General features: G+C 38.1%; 2 protein-coding genes across 3 annotated transcripts in view; one reads left to right on the forward strand and one right to left on the reverse strand.

Moving 5' to 3' along the window:
* Positions 1-1,634: 1,634 nt before the first annotated feature.
* med27 (mediator complex subunit 27) lies at positions 1,635-2,983 on the reverse strand. The gene has a single exon (XM_064330878.1). The coding sequence runs from the start codon at positions 2,915-2,917 to the stop codon at positions 1,982-1,984; it is 936 nt and encodes a 311-aa protein (XP_064186948.1). The 5' UTR covers positions 2,918-2,983; the 3' UTR covers positions 1,635-1,981.
* Positions 2,984-3,567: 584 nt separating this feature from the next.
* The window catches only part of sugct (succinyl-CoA:glutarate-CoA transferase), a 96,916-nt gene continuing 78,615 nt past the window's right edge, over positions 3,568-21,868 (forward strand). Inside the window, exons 1-9 of one of the 2 annotated variants that reach the window (XM_064330877.1) lie at positions 3,568-3,929; positions 4,475-4,526; positions 4,790-4,863; positions 5,286-5,371; positions 5,676-5,726; positions 6,421-6,541; positions 11,875-11,966; positions 12,137-12,280; positions 21,531-21,626. In XM_064330877.1, the coding sequence (XP_064186947.1) occupies positions 3,803-3,929; positions 4,475-4,526; positions 4,790-4,863; positions 5,286-5,371; positions 5,676-5,726; positions 6,421-6,541; positions 11,875-11,966; positions 12,137-12,280; positions 21,531-21,626 (843 nt within the window). In that variant the 5' untranslated portion in view covers positions 3,568-3,802. The remainder of the gene's footprint in view (positions 3,930-4,474; positions 4,527-4,789; positions 4,864-5,285; positions 5,372-5,675; positions 5,727-6,420; positions 6,542-11,874; positions 11,967-12,136; positions 12,281-21,530; positions 21,627-21,868) is intronic. The other variant, XM_064330876.1, reaches the window with a different exon arrangement.

Consider the following 21,868-nt stretch of genomic DNA (forward strand, 5'->3'; position numbering starts at 1 on the left):
AGACAATGCGGACTGCTTTTCTTAAGACCTTTTTTGGCCACCATGACATAGCCTACATAAAGTAAATCAGATACAAATTGTTTTTCTCTGGTAAGTAATCATCAGTAAGAGAAAATATATATAGCTGGTTTTCTTACAATGCTGTACAATGGCTTATATGTTTTCTTAGGTAGCTTGCAATATGCAATATATTTAGATTTATACCTGACCTACTGCACATGTATATACACAAATGTTTTGAGCAAAATCTCAATTTAAACACAATGGCAAATATGGACTTCACCTGAAATGTCAATGGCACTGTGTATCACAGCAGCAATAACTGCACTATTCAAGGTGCATACTTCAAGGTGCATATCTACATTTTTGACATTTTCTAGCTGGGAGAAAAATGCACAATATGCAAGGGAGGGAGGCCATGTAATGTCACTTAGGGGCTGATCCTGAAGTGAGGATTGACTGTCTGTTCATTATGCTACGAAATGACTCGATCCTAAAATTTTCAAGTCCCTTTTTGTTGGAATTTCTGTAGAGGTTTTTGTCCTGAAGTCATCTTGAATAGTTGAGCTGATGTCCCATATACCTACATAAAATGCACCAAAATAAGGATTTGGCCAGAAATGCTCTCAAACCCAAAAAGTAGATTTGATTCTTAATCAATGATAGACATTAAGCGTCACAACTGCCGTGGTACAGGCTACCTATAGATTTATCTGTAAATTGGCACTGTAATAATTAGATGGCTAATTGGACTTATTTAAATTGTGTTATATAAATGTATGTATACATGCAAATGTATAACTGCAAATGCACTGATGGCAAACTGAAGATGTGTGATTGCCAGCAGATGTCACTGCAGACTGAGCTGTATTCTGCCTTTGTCCAACTGTAACGCTCACTTTGAACATAATTCACACCAAAAAATAAATAAAATAAAACGTGCTGGTCTGCAGGTACCCAACAGTCTAGAATGCCACTTCCACCATAATACAGGTGCACCTTTTCACACACACAAAAAAAAATCTAAATTAGACAATTTCATGGCTAATCTAAAAGCAGGCACCTGACTTTTTACATGTTTTGTGTGCGCTGAATAGGTTGTGGTGTCCATGTTCATAAAGAAATAAAACCAATGGACAAAAAAGCGACATGATATGAGAGCCGGTAGGGTTTAGCGAGTGTTGTTGGGCATGAAGTGGCGGAACTACCCGTTTTATAACCTTGCGCAAGCTTGAAACACAGCAAAGACACAATTATATAAACAAAAACTAATCTGCCTCTTTAAAATAGCATTGCCTTAATACTAGTACAGTTATATCTGCCTCTACATACATCATTTAGTCTCCAAATCACCTCTTGAATGACACAGATTCAAATCGCAAGTTATGTTTAAGTGACTGTAGCCTACAGCTATCAGTGCATTGTGGGAGAGAAGATTTAGCCATAGCTGCAGTCAACGTCAGTTATTCTTTCGCAAAACTTGTCTGTTCCACCCTGAGGTGCATCTTATTGGAAACCTGCCTAAGCTGTTACTCTATAAAGCTGTTTTCGAAGTATACAGAAAAACTACCTCGTCAATGATATTTGCTTCTTCAAAAGCACCACTGTCTCAATCGACGAGTCGCGACAGGAAGTACATTTATTCATTTATTTTTGTCAACAAGCAGGTATTCTTTATTTCAGAGGTTTGTTGAGATACTGAAGCTGGGCAACATCTTGTTCAAAGCAATACTTCTGTGTATAGCCAGGTTTATTATAAAAACATCGATTATAATCAATCTATAATTAAATTTTATTACAACTACAAAAATGCACTTTTTTTAATATGCTAAATATTTGCTGAGCGAAATGAAAAGAAATATTAAACAGAACATGTATTGATAAATCAACAAAGTACAAGGGATATTGGAGTATAAACACTATTAGATAATGGTGGTGGTACTTGAAAGTTCATGATGAAATGGTCTGCCTGCTGTATCTTTCACTGTCTGCAGCTGTCATGGAAGGCCTCCAGGGTGCGGAAGTCTCTCCAGGTAGGAGGCAGTCCGTCTTGCAGGTACTTGCCACATCGCTGGCATGGCGTCTGGAAAAGCTTGATAAAGCTTCTCAACCAGGTCATGAAGGACCTCACAACCACGTCAGGCATCTGGGGCAGCTGGTAGTGTAACAGAGCAGTAGTGGCATGATCTGTAACCTTCTGAAAAACATGGTAGTTGGACTTTGACCAGATGTCCAGTTTGCCATCTTCAGTATACAAGTTCTCGTTGAATGCCCTCACAATAGTGCGATCGATAAATAGGCTTCGCATCACCACAATCGCTTTCAGTACTTTCCCCAAAGTTACCAGAAGTACTGCTGATGTTCCATTCGGTCTAAAGAGTTCAATTGTCATATCCGGAAACATTCGACCGATCCTTGATATAACATCATCCACATACTGTGGAGGCAGGACCAGGGTGCTGGGCTGGACCTTGGGTCGTCTCTTGGCAGACGCACCCATCTGGTTTGCAGAGCGCTTCAGTGATTGCTGGTTCAAAAGACTGGAAGCCAGACCAGCATGGTACTGCAACTTATTTGACCACTTATATGCCTGCAGTAGCTGACTATAGAATGGAGTCTTGTCCTGAACAGGATCCAGACTCAGCAAGCCACTGTTGTGAAGGGGATGGCTTTCAGAAGGTCGACCAACCAGGTTACTGAGCCGCTCCAACTCATTCAGGTCCCGATTTACCGACTGTAAGTTATCCTGAAATTCAGTGATGAAAACTTTTTCACGTCCTTCCAGTGTTTCTTTGTTTTTCATTCCATCCTTCAAAGAATCAAAAACCCGAGTTACACTTGAACGAAGCGCCTGGATTGCATTTATTGCCTGTGAAAATGCTTCTAAATTTACTCCCACATTCATTACATCCGCCATTTTTATAACTTGAGCTTTTTGCTTGGAACAGGAAGTATAACGATAACTCGCAGCTCCAAGTGGAAACTGGTGCAGCGTAGAAAGGTTCCTACTTCTGTTCCGTAATAAATATTGGGCTACATGTTTTTGAAGAATTTCCGTATAATTTCCATGTGGCCTAATGTGTGGACATGGACACATTTTTTCCCGTTTCAAAAAGACTAATTTTTTAAAAAGAGTTTTTAAGGGTTAGGCAAAATCGTTGGCTTTGACTAAAATCACACCAAACCACTATCTTTCGCTTTAAAGCAGTTGGCATGCATGCATATGAATGAATGAAAGAATGAATAAATGAATTAAATTGCCGATTCCGTGAGAAATCAGTCCCTCGTGCTGGCATAATTTCTTCAGAGACCACACCTGAACTTCAAAATTGAAGGGGAAAAAACATGCGTCAATACATGTAGGCTAATGTAACTAATTTTTTCTCATGTAACGTAACTGTTTAAAAGTGATAATAATAGGCTACTTCTGTATTTGTTATGATCTGTATCACAGTTTTTAATGTTTGTAACATAAAATGTGATCTCTCAATGCCAGAAGTGACGACCACGTCGCCGACTGCATTCGAGAAACGGAGCAGGCTTACTCATAAATAAATAAATAAATAAATAAATAAATAATGTCTACCACTGTCAAAAATATGATAAAGTTAGTCCGATTCAGTCAAAACCACAGAAGGTGTTCACAACAGGTACGCGCAGGTCTTGTGGTCCATATTTCTGTACGCTCTATGGTCCTCCTCCGTGTTTAGTATTCTTCCGGTTTCTTTATTTCACCACTCTCTCTCCTTTTCCCGACGCAACATCACCAAAGTAAACAGTAACCAAAGTTACTTCGGACAAGATGTCGGCAGCGTCAGCTTTCGCAAAGAGCTTCACATGCAGTGTGAATATACCGCGTCCTTCACAGCTTCTGCAAATGCAGAAGTCATGTCTAACTTACAGAAGGCTGCTCGCCTGCACGCAGCCAGGTACCGATTTTAAATTTCACATTTATATAATTAGTCCTGTTTTGCAGACTTTAACAACTTCAGCTATCTTGCAAATTAATTATCTATAACTAGACAGTTACATCAATTTTGTATTAATATTTTATTGAATTTCTATAAGCTATTAGGTATTGCTTTTTTATGTAGGGTACCTAAATTGTGTAGCCTACTATTCAGTTTTGGTGTTTGATGCATTAATGCGGGCACTGCAACGATGCCAACGACAAAATTCAGAAGTTTTACATTCGGTGTGCAGCAAGTCACCGTTGATTTAAAATAAATAAATAAATACATAGATAAATACATAAATAAATAAAATTCAGATCTTGGACGCCAACAGGTTGTTAGTGGCAAATGCAAGCAATATTTAATTGGTCACCAATTCTCACAACATTTTGGAAAAAAAGGTTCCTGTCTTTGAACCTGTTTCTTTGTTCTACGGCTAAACATTCTTAATGCACCTTCTCAGCAATGGAATGAATGCATAATACGAGTGCTATAATTTCCATTATTCTGTATGACGAAAGGTGCAGAAGATATAAAACCACTCGACGGCATTAAAATCTTGGATATCACAAGGTGCGTGTATTGTTGTATTTCGTATACTTTTTCTTAATTTTGTTTAACTTTTTACTCTAGTTTTAAAATTCTAAGGGTCCGTTTAAACATTTCTCTTATGAAGAGATGCTCACCACTGCCTTTTGGTCTCATTGTACTGCAAATCAGTCAGGAATGGAAACGTTAATCAGATTATGAGCATGCCTGTTATGGTTTGTCTGAAATGTCCTATTCTACCTCGTGAGCCACGTGGGGTTGACAATAGTGTATGGAATGTTCTGTAGGGTTCTGGCTGGTCCCTTTGCAACTATGATCCTGGGAGACCTTGGTGCTGAGGTGATTAAAGTGGAGAGACCAGGTGAGTTTGTAGGAGCTGTAGCTCCGTGGATGGTAAGATGTCCCTTAAATCCCATCTTGATGAATTCTCCCATGCTGGAAAATGAAATTCTATGTTTACTGCAGTCCTTTCTTCTGTCAGAGAGAAGCATTATGTAAATGAATTAACCTTAAGGTTTATGCATAATAAACTCCCCAAAATATGTGAAATATAAAATGACCTTAAAGGTAAATGTTACTGTAAGTAGCATCTACTTCAGAGGAGTCCCTGTTTAGTGATATTTAAATGGAATGGGCTGATAGTTGTATGCATAAAACTGACTGAATTTGTCAGAAACAAGCAGATTTGACTACATCTGGGAAACATTTTACTTTATGATGAGCTCTTTAGTTGCTGTAGTAAGGCATGCATCGTCATTGTCATATGGGTATTATTTCTCGTAGGTGGTGGAGATGACACCAGGGCGTGGGGCCCCCCATTCGTTGGGAGTGAGAGTGCTTATTTTCTTAGTGTCAACCGGAACAAAAAGGTAGTTTTTAATCCCTTGTGAATGTGTCTGGGTGATTCAATGCTTTGGTTTAAACACCAAAGACCTGTTTGGTAATGCAGTTCAATTGGAAATGAACCTGAACATTCTTTCTCTGCTGCTGTGATATGTCTGTTAAAATACCCTTTCTCAGTTGGAATATGAGGATGCTTTATTTGTAGGGCTTGCTTAGTTCAGTACTGTTGTGGTTATTTAATAAAAAAAATAAGAGAACAGAAATTTCACAAGTAACACTAATGTATACCAAATTTAAAATAGTATTCCTTTGCATTATTATTTTCTGTAGAGCATTGCTGTAAATATGAAGGATCCAAGAGGAGTAAAGCTAATTTTGGAGGTAAGTGGTCACATTTCTGAAATTAATTGTATGTCTTCCTTACATGTGTCAGATTATATTTAGATACGAAAGTGAAGTTATATAATAAATAGTGTAATTGTGAAATATTCTACAAATTAAATTCTGGAAACACTGATTATTATTGCCTTAAATAGATAGCATCAGAATATTTACATCAGTATTGGCACTCCAAACATTAAAATTAAAATCCCATATAAACCCTACATCATACTGTTTTGTTCTTCAGATAGGTAGTATTCCTGTTATGATTGCCAGTAATAGTCGAAACAGTAAGAATGATGAAAATTCATTACATTGGTTGCAAGTAGAGAAGAAGTGAGAAGAAGGCACTTTAGAGATTTGTGATAAGAGATGGCAATTAAAAATGATGTGTAGGTAGTGGCACATGGGTGGACTCTGTGAATGCTGTTGAAACAACAAACAACACCTGTATTGAGGACCATTGCCAGCTAATTGACAAACGTCAATTAAATATTCACCCCTGATGAGCCCATAACCTATGGAAATTACCTACCCTCCTTATAATACTCCCTAGTTAAGATCACTAGAGAGACCAGTAGCAAGCAAGTAGATAGTATGTATTTGTGTCTGTAAAATTATTATTTATACTGAAGACATGTCTGGAGATATTTTAAAAATATAAAAATGCAATGCTGTGCTCTATTCTTTTCAGCTTGCGGAAGTTTGTGATGTCTTTGTTGAAAATTACCTCCCAGGCAAGCTAGCCCAGATGGGTCTGGGGTATGATGATGTTCAGAAGGTGGCTCCCAGATTGGTGTATTGCTCAATCTCAGGTATGACTTGGACCAGACTTCTCTGCCCCTTGCAACTAGTACACAACCATCTATTGCACTATTTAAGAAAAAAACGTGGTACCTCTTGCTATAAAATCTGAAAGGTATCCAAGGATGTTCAGAAACCAGAAATTGGTTGACGATTTTCTTCCTACGGTTGTCAGCTGGACATGTTACGTTAGTGTGCTAAGTAACTACTTGGTCTATATATTGCTCCCATTGGAAATGTTCACCCACAATGTGGTCAGGCACACTGCTGGGTTAACAGATAACTTTATTTTAGCTGGGCCTTCTAGAAATGGGACACAAAATATGTGGGCAGAGTCTTAGAAGGCAAACAAGGTTTGTCTTTCAAGGTGCAGTTTAGGCTAATAATTGTTTAACTTTCAGAGGGCTGATTCAAACAGCATAAAGCACAATCCCTTCATTATTGTTGCAATGAGCCACCTAATTCAAAGGACCAATTCCTTATGTCAGTGCTAGCTTGATAGTCAAGGTAACAAGCAAATTCTTTCAATTTTTATTGGTTAAAATAAAAAGCTTAATTATCCAATTATGTAATTTACAGTTACAATTTAGTCATTTAGCAGATGCTCTGAGCCTTACAAAAATAGCATTTTACATGGTATGCCAGCTCCACAAGAGCTGGGTTATAATCAAAGAAGTTGATTATATTGAGTTAATTAAATCCCCTCATGCACATCAAACCACGGAGGTATCTTAGTGGTGAAGGAACACATGTAGTCTTACCTGGTGCTACTGGAATGGGATTAATTTCATTTGTATGTGAATTGAGTGATCGTGTTTGTCTTGCCTTTTACTGATATGGCAATAAAGATCTTGATCTTGATCTCTTAATGTTATCTCAATTATCTGACTCCAAAATATAACTTTTCCTCAGTGCTAACAGTTATGCATAGGAGGAGATTGCATGAGGGACTCTAGCTGCTTTCCTTGTGTAGTGCGTATCTATATGGATTGCTATCAAATTGGTAGATTCTAACATTCCTCTGGCTTGTGTAGCCTACAAGGATACTATGTGCATCTTGCGATGACACTAGTGTATAGGCGAGTGACTCTGGGCTACGGATATCCTGAGTTCTATGTTTATGTTCCGATCTTAGTACTGCTAGGTGTGCAGTGGTTTAGTGTCAAATAATGTGAATACAATTTTTTTTATTGTACAGTATGTTCAACAATGGGAATATGCAATGGTGCACTGCTGACTGGCGCACAGGAGATCGTGTTGATGAGTCTTTCCGAATCATTTCACTTTTCCCCTTTTCCCCTCACCCAAGGATCAACGAAAAAGCCCAAATCATCAAAGAAAGACACAATTACAACAGGACAACAGTAACATCAATGGCCCTGCTTGCGTTGTCTCTGTAAGCCTATCAGAGGTTAACCTTTGTAGCACAGCTGGCTACTGACTCATTGGTAACTTGCATTGCCCACTGTTCGCTTACTACTGCTGATGAATGGTCTTCCAAGACATTCCACTGTACCACACCATCAATGGCACCAGCTTGTTCCCCATGACATCGGCTTTCCAATGACACAAGACACGATTACACTGTATATGGAAAAACAAAACTCAGTAAATGTTTGGGACAATAGCACTGTCTCTATCAAACTTTGACTCCCTGTCAGCATCATAAACACAGTCTGTTCTCACTTTGGGGATCTGATAAGGGGCACATTTCCACTGTCAAGATGCATGCCTAGAAGGGCTGGTTTTTACATTTTTATTTATATTTTAAGCAGCTGTGACCACAGAGCTTTTTTCTCTGACAATTCTGCAAATAATAAGGTTGTCAGCATGCTATACATGTTATACAAGCGTCTTGGCAGTATTATGAATGAATTCCCTGATATTATGTTTTGGGGGAGGGATGGGAAAACCAAAATGAAATGAAGTGCAGATGACTGACAAAATCTTGCCTCAAAAGGATTTTATTTATATTTATGTATTCCAGTCTATTAGAAAGACTTTATTTCCTAGAACTGCTTGATTAATGAAAGGTTTCCTCATTTTAGAAACACCAATTATACTGTACTCTTGCATCACTGCTGTGCAACCTGTAGCATTGTACAGAGGTCTGTTAAAGCGCATACGTTCCTCTGAAAAACCTGACCATGAGCTCGGGATTGTTTTACACATTCTCATTAATGAGCATGCCACTGAAGAGCTATCCTGCTACAGCAATGATTGAAGCAGGGAGATCTCCAACTTAATGATGACTGTGCATCTATAAGTCTGGGTCAAATACATCTAGGGAAATGGCAGTTTTTAACTATTCTCATTGTGTTATCGCTCGCATTGGGTTCTTGAAAATTACAATATATTTTTGTCAATACTGGGAAGTTAATTGAAGCAAGCACTGGGACCAGCTTTTTGAAAGAGAGGAAAATTGCACCATTTTGCAACTCCATTGCCATCGTCTGTAAAACGTGTCACTGCCTTTTGCACAGATTGAGCCCACTACAGAATGTACTCACAAATCCACCTCCTCGGTAGAGGCCCTGTAACTGAATACTATAATTTGCGAAGAATTCGCATTCACCACAGAATTTTGAGGGTAAATGCTGACATGTATTGTTCTGTGCATATGTGAAAGTGCAAAAGTTCAGTAAGTGTTAAAAAGTAATGTTAAGAACATGACAATAAAAAATAGTAGAATTTATAATTACAATGTCAGATGGCTCTAAATGTTTTCTATATTCTTCCTGTGAATGGTCAAGCTAAATGCACAAACATATTTCTTTAAATACATACTGAGCTTTATGTATTATTTTTGTTATGCCATATCTTTGTCAAATCTTAAATAGAATACTATTACATTCTACTTAAAATAGAAATAATTATATGAATATGTTGTGTGACACAGAGCGATTAAGTAGCAAAAGTGAAGGAGTGATTTTTTGACTTGGCTTCACCAATAAACTGGGTACAGGTCATGTGTAGATAAACACATAAACTGAGTACTATAAAACATTGCTGATGTTACAAAATTGTAAACATTGCCAGTGCATTTGATAGTGTTATAAGGCCCTTGTGAAATTTGTCAAATATTTTTTAGAATGTGAGAATCTGTACCCTATTAAAGAAAACACATTTTTCAGTTAGGAAACTGCAGTGGATTGCTATGTTTGTTTATGTATTTATCTGCAAGGTGATCCTAAGCATTACACAGAGTAATCATGTGTTCTCCAACATTCCAAAATTCCCAACATTGCTCCTTGCTGCAAATTAGGGAATTGTTTCATTTATAAGATATACAGCACGTTTTTTGGAAAGCTGGTTCTCATTTAAAATAATTTGAAACACCATAGAGGCCGCAGAGAGGGCATTGAGGTGGCTGTGGATCAAGAGGGGTGATACTTGGACACAAGCTGGGGCCTGATCTACCCAGGCTGGGTGATCTCAGCAAGGGTGTATGATTGTTGAATGACCTGATAATCCCGATGACCCTAGGTTACATCACTGATGATGTGTCCAAGTGCATCACAAGATGTGTGAAAGAACATGTTTTTGGTCTTCAGGATGGTTGAGGTTTGGTGGTACAGGGTTGAAGGTTCCCTCCACCAAAGTGTTTCAGCTTCATATTTAGCTTTAATTTATTTACACCAAATTAAAAATGTTTTAGGGGGAGTCTGAGTGCACTAATGATTGTGAACATGTATGCTACTTTAGCAGCTTACACTGTATGAAGTTGAATGAAGTGAAACGGTCTCTGGTTTATTATGAATAATTCCACTTTCTTGTAGTCTGACCGGTGTTCCTGAGTGGTCCATCCAGTGGAGATACTTGTTCATAAAGAGGAGTTAAACAGACTCTCAGTGTTTTATTATTTTATACTTTAGGAGGCCATAGTTCGCTAGAGTTCTCTTAGAGTTGGCTCCTGTATCAGCAGCCTATGGGATTTGATATATCAGGGTTGAGAGACTGAAAATCCCAGAACCAGATTTGTTTTCAGTAGAAATCCATCAGGTGCTCAGAAGTATATTATTCTATAATTCAATAGAAAACATTGATCCCAGAGAGAGAGGGTTTTGATTGGCAGGGATTTCCCAGCCTTATTACACAAGGCTCTGGTTGATGAGGGGTCAGCAATCTACCTGTTTCAGCTGCCAACACCGTATCTGCACAGTTTACCAGTTGGATTACAGAGTGAAACGTTACTCCAGCTGGCCACATGCATTTTGGGGGAAAAGAGCACTATTATATGCATTCCTGAATTGGTTAATGATGCTGCAGTGATTATGCTGATGAATGGAAATTCCTGATTGGCATTCAAAATTGTGGAATTATAGGCAAAAGGGAAGTAAAATGAAGTGAAAAATAATATTAAGACCAGTGCCACAAGTAACTTCATATCCTCAAATCACTATCTGGTTCCTTCACTTGTAATTTTCTTCCCTCTATCAGAAAAGTTTAGGCAATCGCTCTAAAGCGTCAATTTCCCCCGTGACCTTAGTGAAGGGCAGTTGGCTTCTGCCAAAACATTGTGTGTTCAGCAGTTTGTTTCCCAAATGTTTTATTTTTATTTTATTTTTTTTTGTGACCACATTTTTTTTCCATAAACGTAATGCCTGGAAAGTAAAATATGCTTCCCTGTATTCTGCTCCTTGGTTGTTTATTTTGATTTGGTCTCAGTGACACTAGCTTGGCATATGGAAGAAGATGAGGATGTTGTAACATCAAAGTTTTTCAGCTGCCTTTTTACTTGCAGGAAAAAGTTATGTGACATGTTTTTTTTGGCTGGACCGCAACAGCGGGGCCAGCCCTTCAAACGCGAATGTCTGTGAGTGACTGACTGACTGACTGACTGAGTGATGAAGTTACACCATTGGTCGGCCGGATCACGTGTGTTAGGTCCAGCCATATACTAGGTTTTAATCTGGTCTTGTTATTGTTTAACTGCTACAAAATGCCTTCAGAATTGTGTGCTCAGAATTTTGAATAATTACATAGGACATTAAGGTATGATTCCAGTTCAAAAATGAAGTTTTTTTCTCTTTCCAAAATTCCTTCTGACTAACTGAACTTAACCATAAAAATCTATAGTAGTTTACCTTGTTAATCCATTGTCTGAATTTAATCAATCCCCCAGTCTCTTAAATATGACCTTTCCATGTATCTAAATATCCCAGTATCCATAATATAAACTGGTCTTTTTCAAGTTCATTGCCAGTGTAATTTTCAAAGCATTGTAACACATTTACTTTGGTTATGACATATTAAGGACACCATAGGGCTCCTTAAGGATTATAACTCTTATAATAGGATTGTAGCTTTTCTTGTGTTTCAGCTGCTGTGTATGTGTTGACAGGATATGGGCAGACTGGACCGATGTCCCACAAACCCGGGTATGACTCCATCGCCTCTGCTGTGTCAGGAATGATGCATATCACAGGGCCGGAGGTGAGGGAAAAGCTGGTTGTTTGTCCGCGTTTAGATAAATAAATCCCTGAGCGTGTGGCCATGTGTGCTTGCGTGTATCGTGAGATGTCTGTCTGCTGGCTTGTGTGCGTTTGTGCGTTTGTGTTTGTTCCGTGACGCAGAACTGTCCCTGCATTCCGTTTCTCTGCCAGGGTGGGGAACCAGTCAGACCTGGTGTAGCAATGACTGATCTGGCGACTGGGCTGTACACACATGGGGCCATCATGGCTGCTCTTCTGCAGAGACAAAAAACAGGGAGGGGCCTTCACATCGACTGTAACCTGCTCTCCTCTCAGGTAACCATCACCACTGAGGACAAACTCTAATCCCTCAGCAATGTAAATACATTATTATATTGTTATGAAGTATGGTGATAGAAAACATGGATCACTTGTGCTTAGGTCTGCAAGAATACCACATAATATTTTATTTGCAACCATTTATTTCTGCTCCAGATAAGCATACACATTTCATGGGGGTTTCTCTTCTGTAACATTGTATGAACTTAGTTCAGAATGAATGATTTTGAAAGTATTTTTTGAAACATAAAAAGAAATGTGCAATAAAGAAGAAAGTTCAAATTGAAGTTAATCAAAGAAAACTCTGAAGCTTCCAAAGAACAAACAAACAAAAAAAAGTTTGTTATTGCTCATCCTCTACTCATGGCCCATACATGATGTAATCCAGCTCTGGCTTCTACAATGCACCATACACTGTGCCAAATATGCACTGTGATTCTGGGGCTATTCCTCTGAATTATGTTATGAGATGTTTAAATGTGGAATAAATTTACAGAATGCCTCCTTAGGTATTCAATCAACTCACTGGGCAGAGAAAAGACGGTGTATGTCAACTTCAATCCATTGAAATCAATGGAGTGTGATGTTGCAGGTTACACATCTTCAGTCACAATGTGTATATTGAGATGGCATGTTGCTATGATCCTACAGACAAGAAAAGTTCAAGGCTAAATTCTCACCAGGCACTTTGGCTGGAAATGAATCAAAGAGATGACACTGTTGCTCTTGGTGAGATGTTTTACGTCCCAATCCCATTTTTCTCACATCATAACGTGGGACATTTGGAACTTCACCCTCTGACTCAACACATAAATTGTCATGGAGAATGGGCTGAGTTTATTAAGCTCATGGCAGATTTATAAAGTAATTCTGAAGCGAACTGCATAGCATGAGGGAGAATGCTCTCGGTAAGGAATGCATCAGAGATAGTCATTTGTGATGAATTGACGTTCCAAATATTTCGTCCTGCAACTCCTTGCTAGCTTTGATTCTGTTCATGTTAGACAAACAGCTTGCAGTGTTCCCTAGCTCATGGGCTGAATTGCCATTTCTGACCATATAACTTCACAGTTATCTTACAACTCTAGTAGTGCCATAATAATTTATTGAGCTGAGAGGGACCTGGGAGACTCGGTAGAACTTTAGCAAATAAATACCCCAAGTCAACCCCAGAGACTCACAGGTTCAAACAGTTTTTCTTGTGACTGTTGCCTAAAACAACTGTTTAGTTTTGTCACTCAGCAGGCTCGAAGGGGAAAAAGCTTAAAGTAATAAATGCTGAGGTCCTTTTTATCAAATCTACAGCTTTATGATCCAAAATTCACAATCTTCTGAGTGTTGCCCTTTCACTCTGAGCAAATTTAAGATGTTTGTTTGTCACTAAAGGGCAGTGCTCACGGTGTTGTGAGTATCATTTAGATTGCCTAGCACAGGTTCACACAATTAAAAACATTTGTTTAACATGGGACACAAAATGTGTTTTTCAAGTTTAGGATATTAAATTATGTAAGTCAGGGATTATGGTTTTGTGTGGAATCTGTCCAGTGATTTATAAAGATAATGGTATGTTATCCTCACAATCTTTCCAATTTGTGACTTTCAAATCTTCCTTTTTGCTGAATGCCTTTGCTACATATATATGGGAATCGCTTCCAAATTACTCTATAGTCTTCATGTTTATGCTCCAAGTATATAAATAATTAAAACAGATCTTTGGAATTTGACATTTCTTTCCTAATTCCACACATCCAGAATTTGTTTTAGTGATCAGTGATTAAAACCAGAGGACAACCGTCTCTTAATCTGGCTTGATTTTGGTCAGGTCAAAAGATGTTACTTTTTATGCTGCTGTCAACGGCAAGTTCTTTTTTGCCAGGAGATATCGCATAGAATATAACCAATGGGATGCACTTGCTAATTTGAATTGAAATTGGTATAAAAAAAACACTTTATTGTTCCATTTCCAGAAATGACAAGATGTGAAATGCTTTACTGAAAAAGTGTTAACTTGTGAAAAGTGTGTTCTGTTGCTTTTCACAACAAGTTTTGAATATAATGTTGCTTGATTAATTAGCTTAAGGGAATCAATAAGTACTCCAGGGACCCTAGCTCTAACGGAGCACACTGGAGAATTGCTCTGTTTATGCACGTTGGAAAATCAGCGTTGGAATTTTAACAGTTATTCTTTGAGTATTCTTTCTAGTATATATGAAGGATGTGGGTTTTGAAAATGGTTCTAATTATGCAACTGTTTAAATTCTTTTGTTGTGGTCAGGGTTTTGTCTTTGCAAGATTTTTTATATCCTTCCTGTATTTAATTATATCCAGGACCCAGAAGTATCTGCACTGTCAAGTTTTCGAGAGAGCAATCTTGGCTTAGTTCTTTCCTGAATAGTGACACATTTTATTCCCCCACACCCCACAATTTCAAAAATATTAATGTCTACAGTTGATATTTGGGTTTTGTGGTTGCTGTCCTGCCTAAAACATGGTTCTGAATTTCATGGTTTTTTGTGGGCTCTGCACAAGTGCTGTTGTCAGGCATGGTAAATTATGGATATCTTAGACCCCTAGCCTCATCTTCCTGTTCTTAGCTGACTGGAGTGGAACCCAGCATGGTCTTCTTCTCTTGTAACCCATCCGCTTCAAGGTTTAACACATGTGTGTTCAGAACTGCCCTTCTGCTCATCACTGTTGTAAACAGCTGTTATTTGAGCATATCTGGCCTTTCTGTTAGCTTGAACGAGTCTGCCCCCTTTCCTCTAACCTTTCTGGTTTTTTAATCCACAGAACAGCTGCTCACTGGATGTTTTTGGTTTATCGCACCATTCTCTGTAAACTCTAGAGACTGTAGTGCATGAAAATCCCAGGACACAGGCTGTTTCTAACATCCTGAAACCACCACATCTGGCACCAACAATCATATCATGGTCAAAGTCACTTTGACTGGGATATGATTGTTAAAATTTGGATTAAATAAAGAACAGATTTTAAAAAATAGTACTGAAAATATACAACATATGAAAATATGTTAAAATCTTTAGTGTAAGATCCACAATCCAAAGAACTTAATTGGTATTAAATTAAAGAGCTTTATTATATGGGCAATTATTATTATATGGGCAATTATTAAGCTCTGTTCTCCAAAAAAAAAAAAAAAAAAAGTTTAAAAGGGGACCAACTGCTTTGGCCGTGCTGCTGATTGATGGTTTATGGTGTTGTGATGAATTCATAAAACAGAAAAAGCAGCTCTTTGTTTTTGGTTTGTTTTGTTTATATTTAAGGGTTTAGGATCAAGATTGCATGAAATATATTTAAGATGTGAAAGCTGACCTAAACAATATGTGCTTTGTGAATACAACACACAGGCACAGGGAAGACCTCCAGCGCCATTAGCAGGACCAAACCTTAGCAATGTGATTACCAAACAACTTGGCATTCAATCACAGACTTCCCTCCTAGTGCTTTGACCTGGCTTGAGGTTTACCTGGATGCTGAGAAAAACTTTATTTATTTACGGGCATTATCTGTTTGATAATATGATGATAGAACATTTATATCAAAAAATCTTTTTTTATTGTTGTGAAAGAAATGGATTAGTGTCTTGATTTATCTGAAGTAATTTATTTATACCCAACACATTATTTTAAATTAAAAAAATATTTTTGCTCTTTGAAGGACATTTTGCTTGTGGATGTTGGTGCCAGTAAACAAGCCCCAGCAGTCCACAGCAGTCTTTAATTCCCCAATTTTGAATTTGTTTAATAATAACTGAAACATTTCATTTCAGATTGAAAACACTGCTCTTTTAAACCATCAAAGAACAGACTATTATTTTGTCGTAATACCCACTGAATCCTAAACACAGCTTCCATGTGCCTTATACCTGTTAGTAAGAATTTGACATGTGGGCTGAATATGGAGTGAATAGAAGCAGCTCCAGACTGCAGGTGCATTGGAGCATGACAGACTGATTTTCAATCTCCAATTTGCTGGAGGATGTTGCACTGATAAGGTAAGACAGATTGCAAACAGGAGAGGATAATTGTGGAAATAATAATAATCATTTGACACATTGACCTAATCAGAGATATGCAAGTAGTCATACTTTTGGTAAATATCATGAAGGCAGAAGACAAGCCCTTGCGCATGAACAGGTTAAAAGTCATGTATCAATATCTCTGAAGACACATTTCTGTGTGTGTGAATGATCAGCACTAGCTTGTCTGATGTTTTTTGAGCTGTAGTGATCCATTGAGCTGAAGTTGTGTGAAAGCAGAGTCATCTAGATCCCCTTTGATCTGCAGGACACCATCTGCTAGACACCGCAGAACAGATGACCCGAGGATACTGCCGATTTCACTGTTATAGCTCATACCGCTCTATTTGCTGTTACTCATTTTTAGGTCCCTAATGACCCATACACCAATCTGTGTCACTGTAACCTAGTCCAGCAGAATTTCTAACACATCATGAAAACCACTATTCTCGAAAGACAACATAAAACATTGCACAATCATCCTGTGCTCTTTAAAGGAAACGTGTTCATGCCTCTCAAGAGTTCCATATATAATATTTAACTCTGTAACCTGCCATCCCTCAGAACGATTCTGTCATTTCTTCCCAATGAACACGAAGTGTTCAAATAATGTTGTATGCAAATAATGTTTCCCCCCTCCAAGTACACACAATATCTTTAGATGTTCTTTGGCTGGCAATTTCTGCTTGACATTTTATTGATGGAGAAGTTTGGGAAAAAATCATTTTCATTGTTTCCTTGCCAAATTGAAATCTTTAAATGGAGGAATGCTGAGGACAGTGGTGGGTTGGAGTGGGGTTTGTTTCTTGTGGATGTGTACAGAATGAATACTGTGACTCTTGGAGTGGAGATGGCAGGGTTAATCTCAGACACATGATCTGTGTAATTACAATAATCAACTGAAAATTGTAACCAGTGGAGAACCAAGATTGGCATATCCGGGATGAATACAAACATGGGCGAAGAGGGACGGAAGCTCCTTCAAAAATGTTTACAGTTTTGGTTTGGGTATGATTTTCAGACACTATGCTTACATACCATCATGACAATGAGGCTTTGATTGTAAATAATAGAACCTTTTTGTTTGTTTCTCAGTACTGCAGTGGTCTGTGTTAATATCATTGTTCCACAGAGGTTCATATACATTATTCCTGATACAATTAATGGCTCTCCTGGCCCCACAGTAATTGCAATAATATATTATAGTTGCTGATAATAGTCACAGAGAAAAAACAATTGGTAAATTGCACCCCTTTTGCGGCTGCACATGTCAGCATGTTATAAACTGATTTGGTAAGACTGTTCCTAATTTAGATACACAGTCAAAGACATTGAATACCCTTATTTACAAAAAAAAAGAAGTAATGGTAACAAAATAAAAATTAGTAAAATAGTTGGCAGTGGCTGGCTATTGAGATTGCAAGTACTGTACAATAGGAGTACATCTTCTTTATCTGTCCACTCTGTCCTCTCTGGTCAAACAAGTGTGTGTGCAAAGACAGTCGATTGATAAGTATGTTGAATAGTAAACGTAGCATAATTTGATGCTCATTGTCCTTTGTTGCTGTTGGTGCAATTGTGACCACAGCTTTACTGGCTGTACTTCTTTTGTCAGCAGTATTTTCAGTGCTGCTGGGATCAGACTTTGATCTGATCAAAAGTAGAGATAATAGTGAAACATTTATCTCTATTCGGACAGGAGTTTATTTATACTTGGACAGTATTTGGATTCCCTGGCTTTTTTTATTTTGACCTGATGATCAATATTGAATAGGGCCTGTTCCAACATAGTTCTGCATAGTTTCTGTAAAAACAATTTATGCATATGCATTTTACGCTTAGTTGGGAATATTGGATACTTGTTTGAGCAATCAGAAAATGAAAGGTTAATCATTCTGACATACGTTAGAGTAGTGTTGGACAATTACCTGGATATAAGAGCTGTCATATGACAAAAAGATAAAACTTATGACTGTGCCGTATATAGTCTGCTGCTGTAAACCAGGTCTGACTTTATGAAGCCTTCAAATTCACCTGGAATATTTCCACCAACGGGTTTCATAAATGAAAACATTGTGAGTTACTTTTCACAAGGAAATTGGAACGTCCTGGAGCTCTGCCTTAATAATGCCAGAGGCTGTAGCATGGAGTAGAAGCAGGTCCAGTTTGAAAAGCCACATCCCATAAAGTGAACTGGCATAAAGCATACTGATTCAGTGTCATCAAGATCATCAGATCACAGGCTGGGAGTCATAGACCTCTTTGTCTGGCATTCCTCTGAGAATATGCTCAGTGAAGTTGTGCTAAGAAGCTTAGTAGATGCTCCCTTGCATCCATGTACCATTGCATGTGCATCCACTTTAGTGCCACTAGGATTATACTTCTTGGATTAGGTTGAAAGATGGGAATGCATACTGTAGGACTGGAGTCTAGTATGTCCATGTGCCAGTGTCCATTTCTGGAGGTTGACCACTATGCTCCTAGTAGACAGTAGTGTTGATCAATTATAAACAAGATCAACTTGTACTCTCCCAAAAGGAGCATATGAAGTAACCACTATTGTATGTTGTGGTCGATCCACCATTTGCTCAGGAGAGGGTCTCTTCTTGAAAGTTTTTCTTGACTGAAGCTACTACTTATTTTGTGACTGTAATCTTTACTTTAAGTAAATAACCAGTGATCAAACCAACAGTAGTTGGGATCTCATCATAATTATATTTGCATAGATATCATAGAGCTCTACTTTGGAACATTTTCTCTTGTGAGGAATGTTTTATTGATGAAAGGTTAATCATTCTGACATACGTTAGAGTAGTGTTGGACAATTACCTGGATATAAGAGCTGTCATATGACAAAAAGATAAAACTTATGACTGTGCCGTATATAGTCTGCTGCTGTAAACCAGGTCTGACTTTATGAAGCCTTTTTTCACCTGGAATATTTCCACCAACGGGTTTCATAAATGAAAACATTGTGAGTTACTTTTAACACTCAATATTATGTGTCCATTCTGTGCTTACATTTAGTCAAAAACTTTCTGAAACACCAAGGTGTTTTGCTCTTCCTGGTTTCAGCTACAAGATCTAATTTTAACAGAGACCTTCACATTAAAGAAAAAAAGTTGATGCAGAACATTGGTTCATTTATACTACTTTCATAATGCTTACAAGCATGTAAGATTGCCATTGTTGAAAAGCAAAGCCAATCTTACATGCGTGTTAGCATTATTCATCAATGTAACATCACCATTTGTTTGAGCAGAAAAATTCTACAATTCAGAAGCTGGTGTCTATTTACAAATGTATTGGTGTTCATGTCCAACCAGATGGAACTTTTATTTGGCAATGGTTACAGTTTGTGTGAAGGAAGAGTCTGAATCCTAACCTCCCAAAAACATAAGTAAATAAAGAAAATTTCAGTATTTTTTATGGGACTCAGAAACCAAGATCAACTTCAACAGGACAGCATATTTATTGTTTTTGTTAGCCATTTGGCATTGGTAAGCAAATGGATGCACCAGAGGAGTTTGTGTCTTTTGGCTGCTTTTTTGTATCCTGGTGATTACTAAATTAATTTGTTTGAGTAAAGTTACTGAGTTTCCAAGCTATGTACCTCAGAAATCTGTGTCTACTTCCAGTGATAATATTGGAAAAATCTAACTATTTTGGAACTTTCGAGGAGCTGTGTATGTTGGTTATGGTTTTAATGGCTTCAAGTTTGCTGAATGGTGAAAAAGGACATCAATGAGTCCTTGAAATGTTCAAAAGTTATTATCCGCCATTATTACTTGTGGTTTGGGTTTCCTCCCATTAATAAAACTACTTTTCATATTGCATATTATAAAAAAAAACTTCTCTCCACAAACTGTGGTGTGGATTGTAGTGTTAGTTAAGTATCATTTTGCAGTCTCAGTGAAACAGGATGGTAATCATTTGTGTAAGAAGTACATAAAATTCACCTTTGCACCCTACCTGTCCTGAGGCAGCTGGGATCTGCTTAAGGAAGTTCAGTACGCTGTCACATAACATGCCTGCATACCATGAATATGTGAATATACCAGACCGTGTTCAGATTTTAAGGAACATAACCTTAGCTCCACACACTGTCCCTCTAGACTATCTGGAAAGGGAAATAAGTTTGAATAAGTAACTGTTGGTTTATTGGCAAATTACTTCCCCGAATTTGGATTTATGTCACATCTGAGTGTCAACCTGGTCATTCTCATAGTACCTTAAGGGTTATGAGCCTGACAAGTGAGACCATGAGGAAAATTCAGCTAACATGGGGCAGTCAGATATACTTGAGGGGAAAAATGAGCTATATGCGGGTTCACAAGGAAATTGGAACGTCCTGGAGCTCTGCCTTAATAATGCCAGAGGCTGTAGCATGGAGTAGAAGCAGGTCCAGTTTGAAAAGCCACATCCCATAAAGTGAACTGGCATAAAGCATACTGATTCAGTGTCATCAAGATCATCAGATCACAGGCTGGGAGTCATAGACCTCTTTGTCTGGCATTCCTCTGAGAATATGCTCAGTGAAGTTGTGCTAAGAAGCTTAGTAGATGCTCCCTTGCATCCATGTACCATTGCATGTGCATCCACTTTAGTGCCACTAGGATTATACTTCTTGGATTAGGTTGAAAGATGGGAATGCATACTGTAGGACTGGAGTCTAGTATGTCCATGTGCCAGTGTCCATTTCTGGAGGTTGACCACTATGCTCCTAGTAGACAGTAGTGTTGATCAATTATAAACAAGATCAACTTGTACTCTCCCAAAAGGAGCATATGAAGTAACCACTATTGTATGTTGTGGTCGATCCACCATTTGCTCAGGAGAGGGTCTCTTCTTGAAAGTTTTTCTTGACTGAAGCTACTACTTATTTTGTGACTGTAATCTTTACTTTAAGTAAATAACCAGTGATCAAACCAACAGTAGTTGGGATCTCATCATAATTATATTTGCATAGATATCATAGAGCTCTACTTTGGAACATTTTCTCTTGTGAGGAATGTTTTATTGATTTATTGAAGAAAAGCTTGTCAAAGAAAGACACAGACACACAAACTGCAGGAATAATTTTTGTATTTCTGTGTTACAGTTTGTCAGTGATGTACTCAAGATGCACCGGGGGCTGGACTCAAAGCAAGCTATGGCATGTGACTGTTGACAAGAGACATTTAAAATATGTGTTTCCTTTTGTATCAGGTGGCGTGTCTCACCCACATCGCAGCGAACTATCTCAACGCTGGTAAGGAAGCCAGACGGTGGGGTACTGCACACGAGAGCATTGTTCCATATCAGGTAGGGGTATACACCACAAATGTTGCATGGGCTTGGCTTGCCAGACAGTCACAAATTGCACATCAGGCATGGGAATATGTGCTGCACACTTTGCATGGAGAACAAGAAAAGACATGAGTAACTTAAAAGGGGATTTTAAACTCTGTTTACTTCTGTTTATTGGTGGGCTCCTACATCTCTAGGCAAAATGTTGTGGAGGGAGTTCTGTTAATAAGCAATGACCTTGATTTGCATATACCCCC

The sequence above is a fragment of the Anguilla rostrata genome, chromosome 4, assembly GCF_018555375.3.
Source record: "Anguilla rostrata isolate EN2019 chromosome 4, ASM1855537v3, whole genome shotgun sequence".
In the NCBI taxonomy this organism is placed as follows: domain Eukaryota; kingdom Metazoa; phylum Chordata; class Actinopteri; order Anguilliformes; family Anguillidae; genus Anguilla; species Anguilla rostrata.

What these genes read in the sequence shown, in the direction of transcription:
- med27 (XM_064330878.1), bottom strand. Translation starts at nt 2,917, where the DNA reads ATGGCGGATGTAATGAATGTGGGAGTAAATTTAGAAGCATTTTCACAG.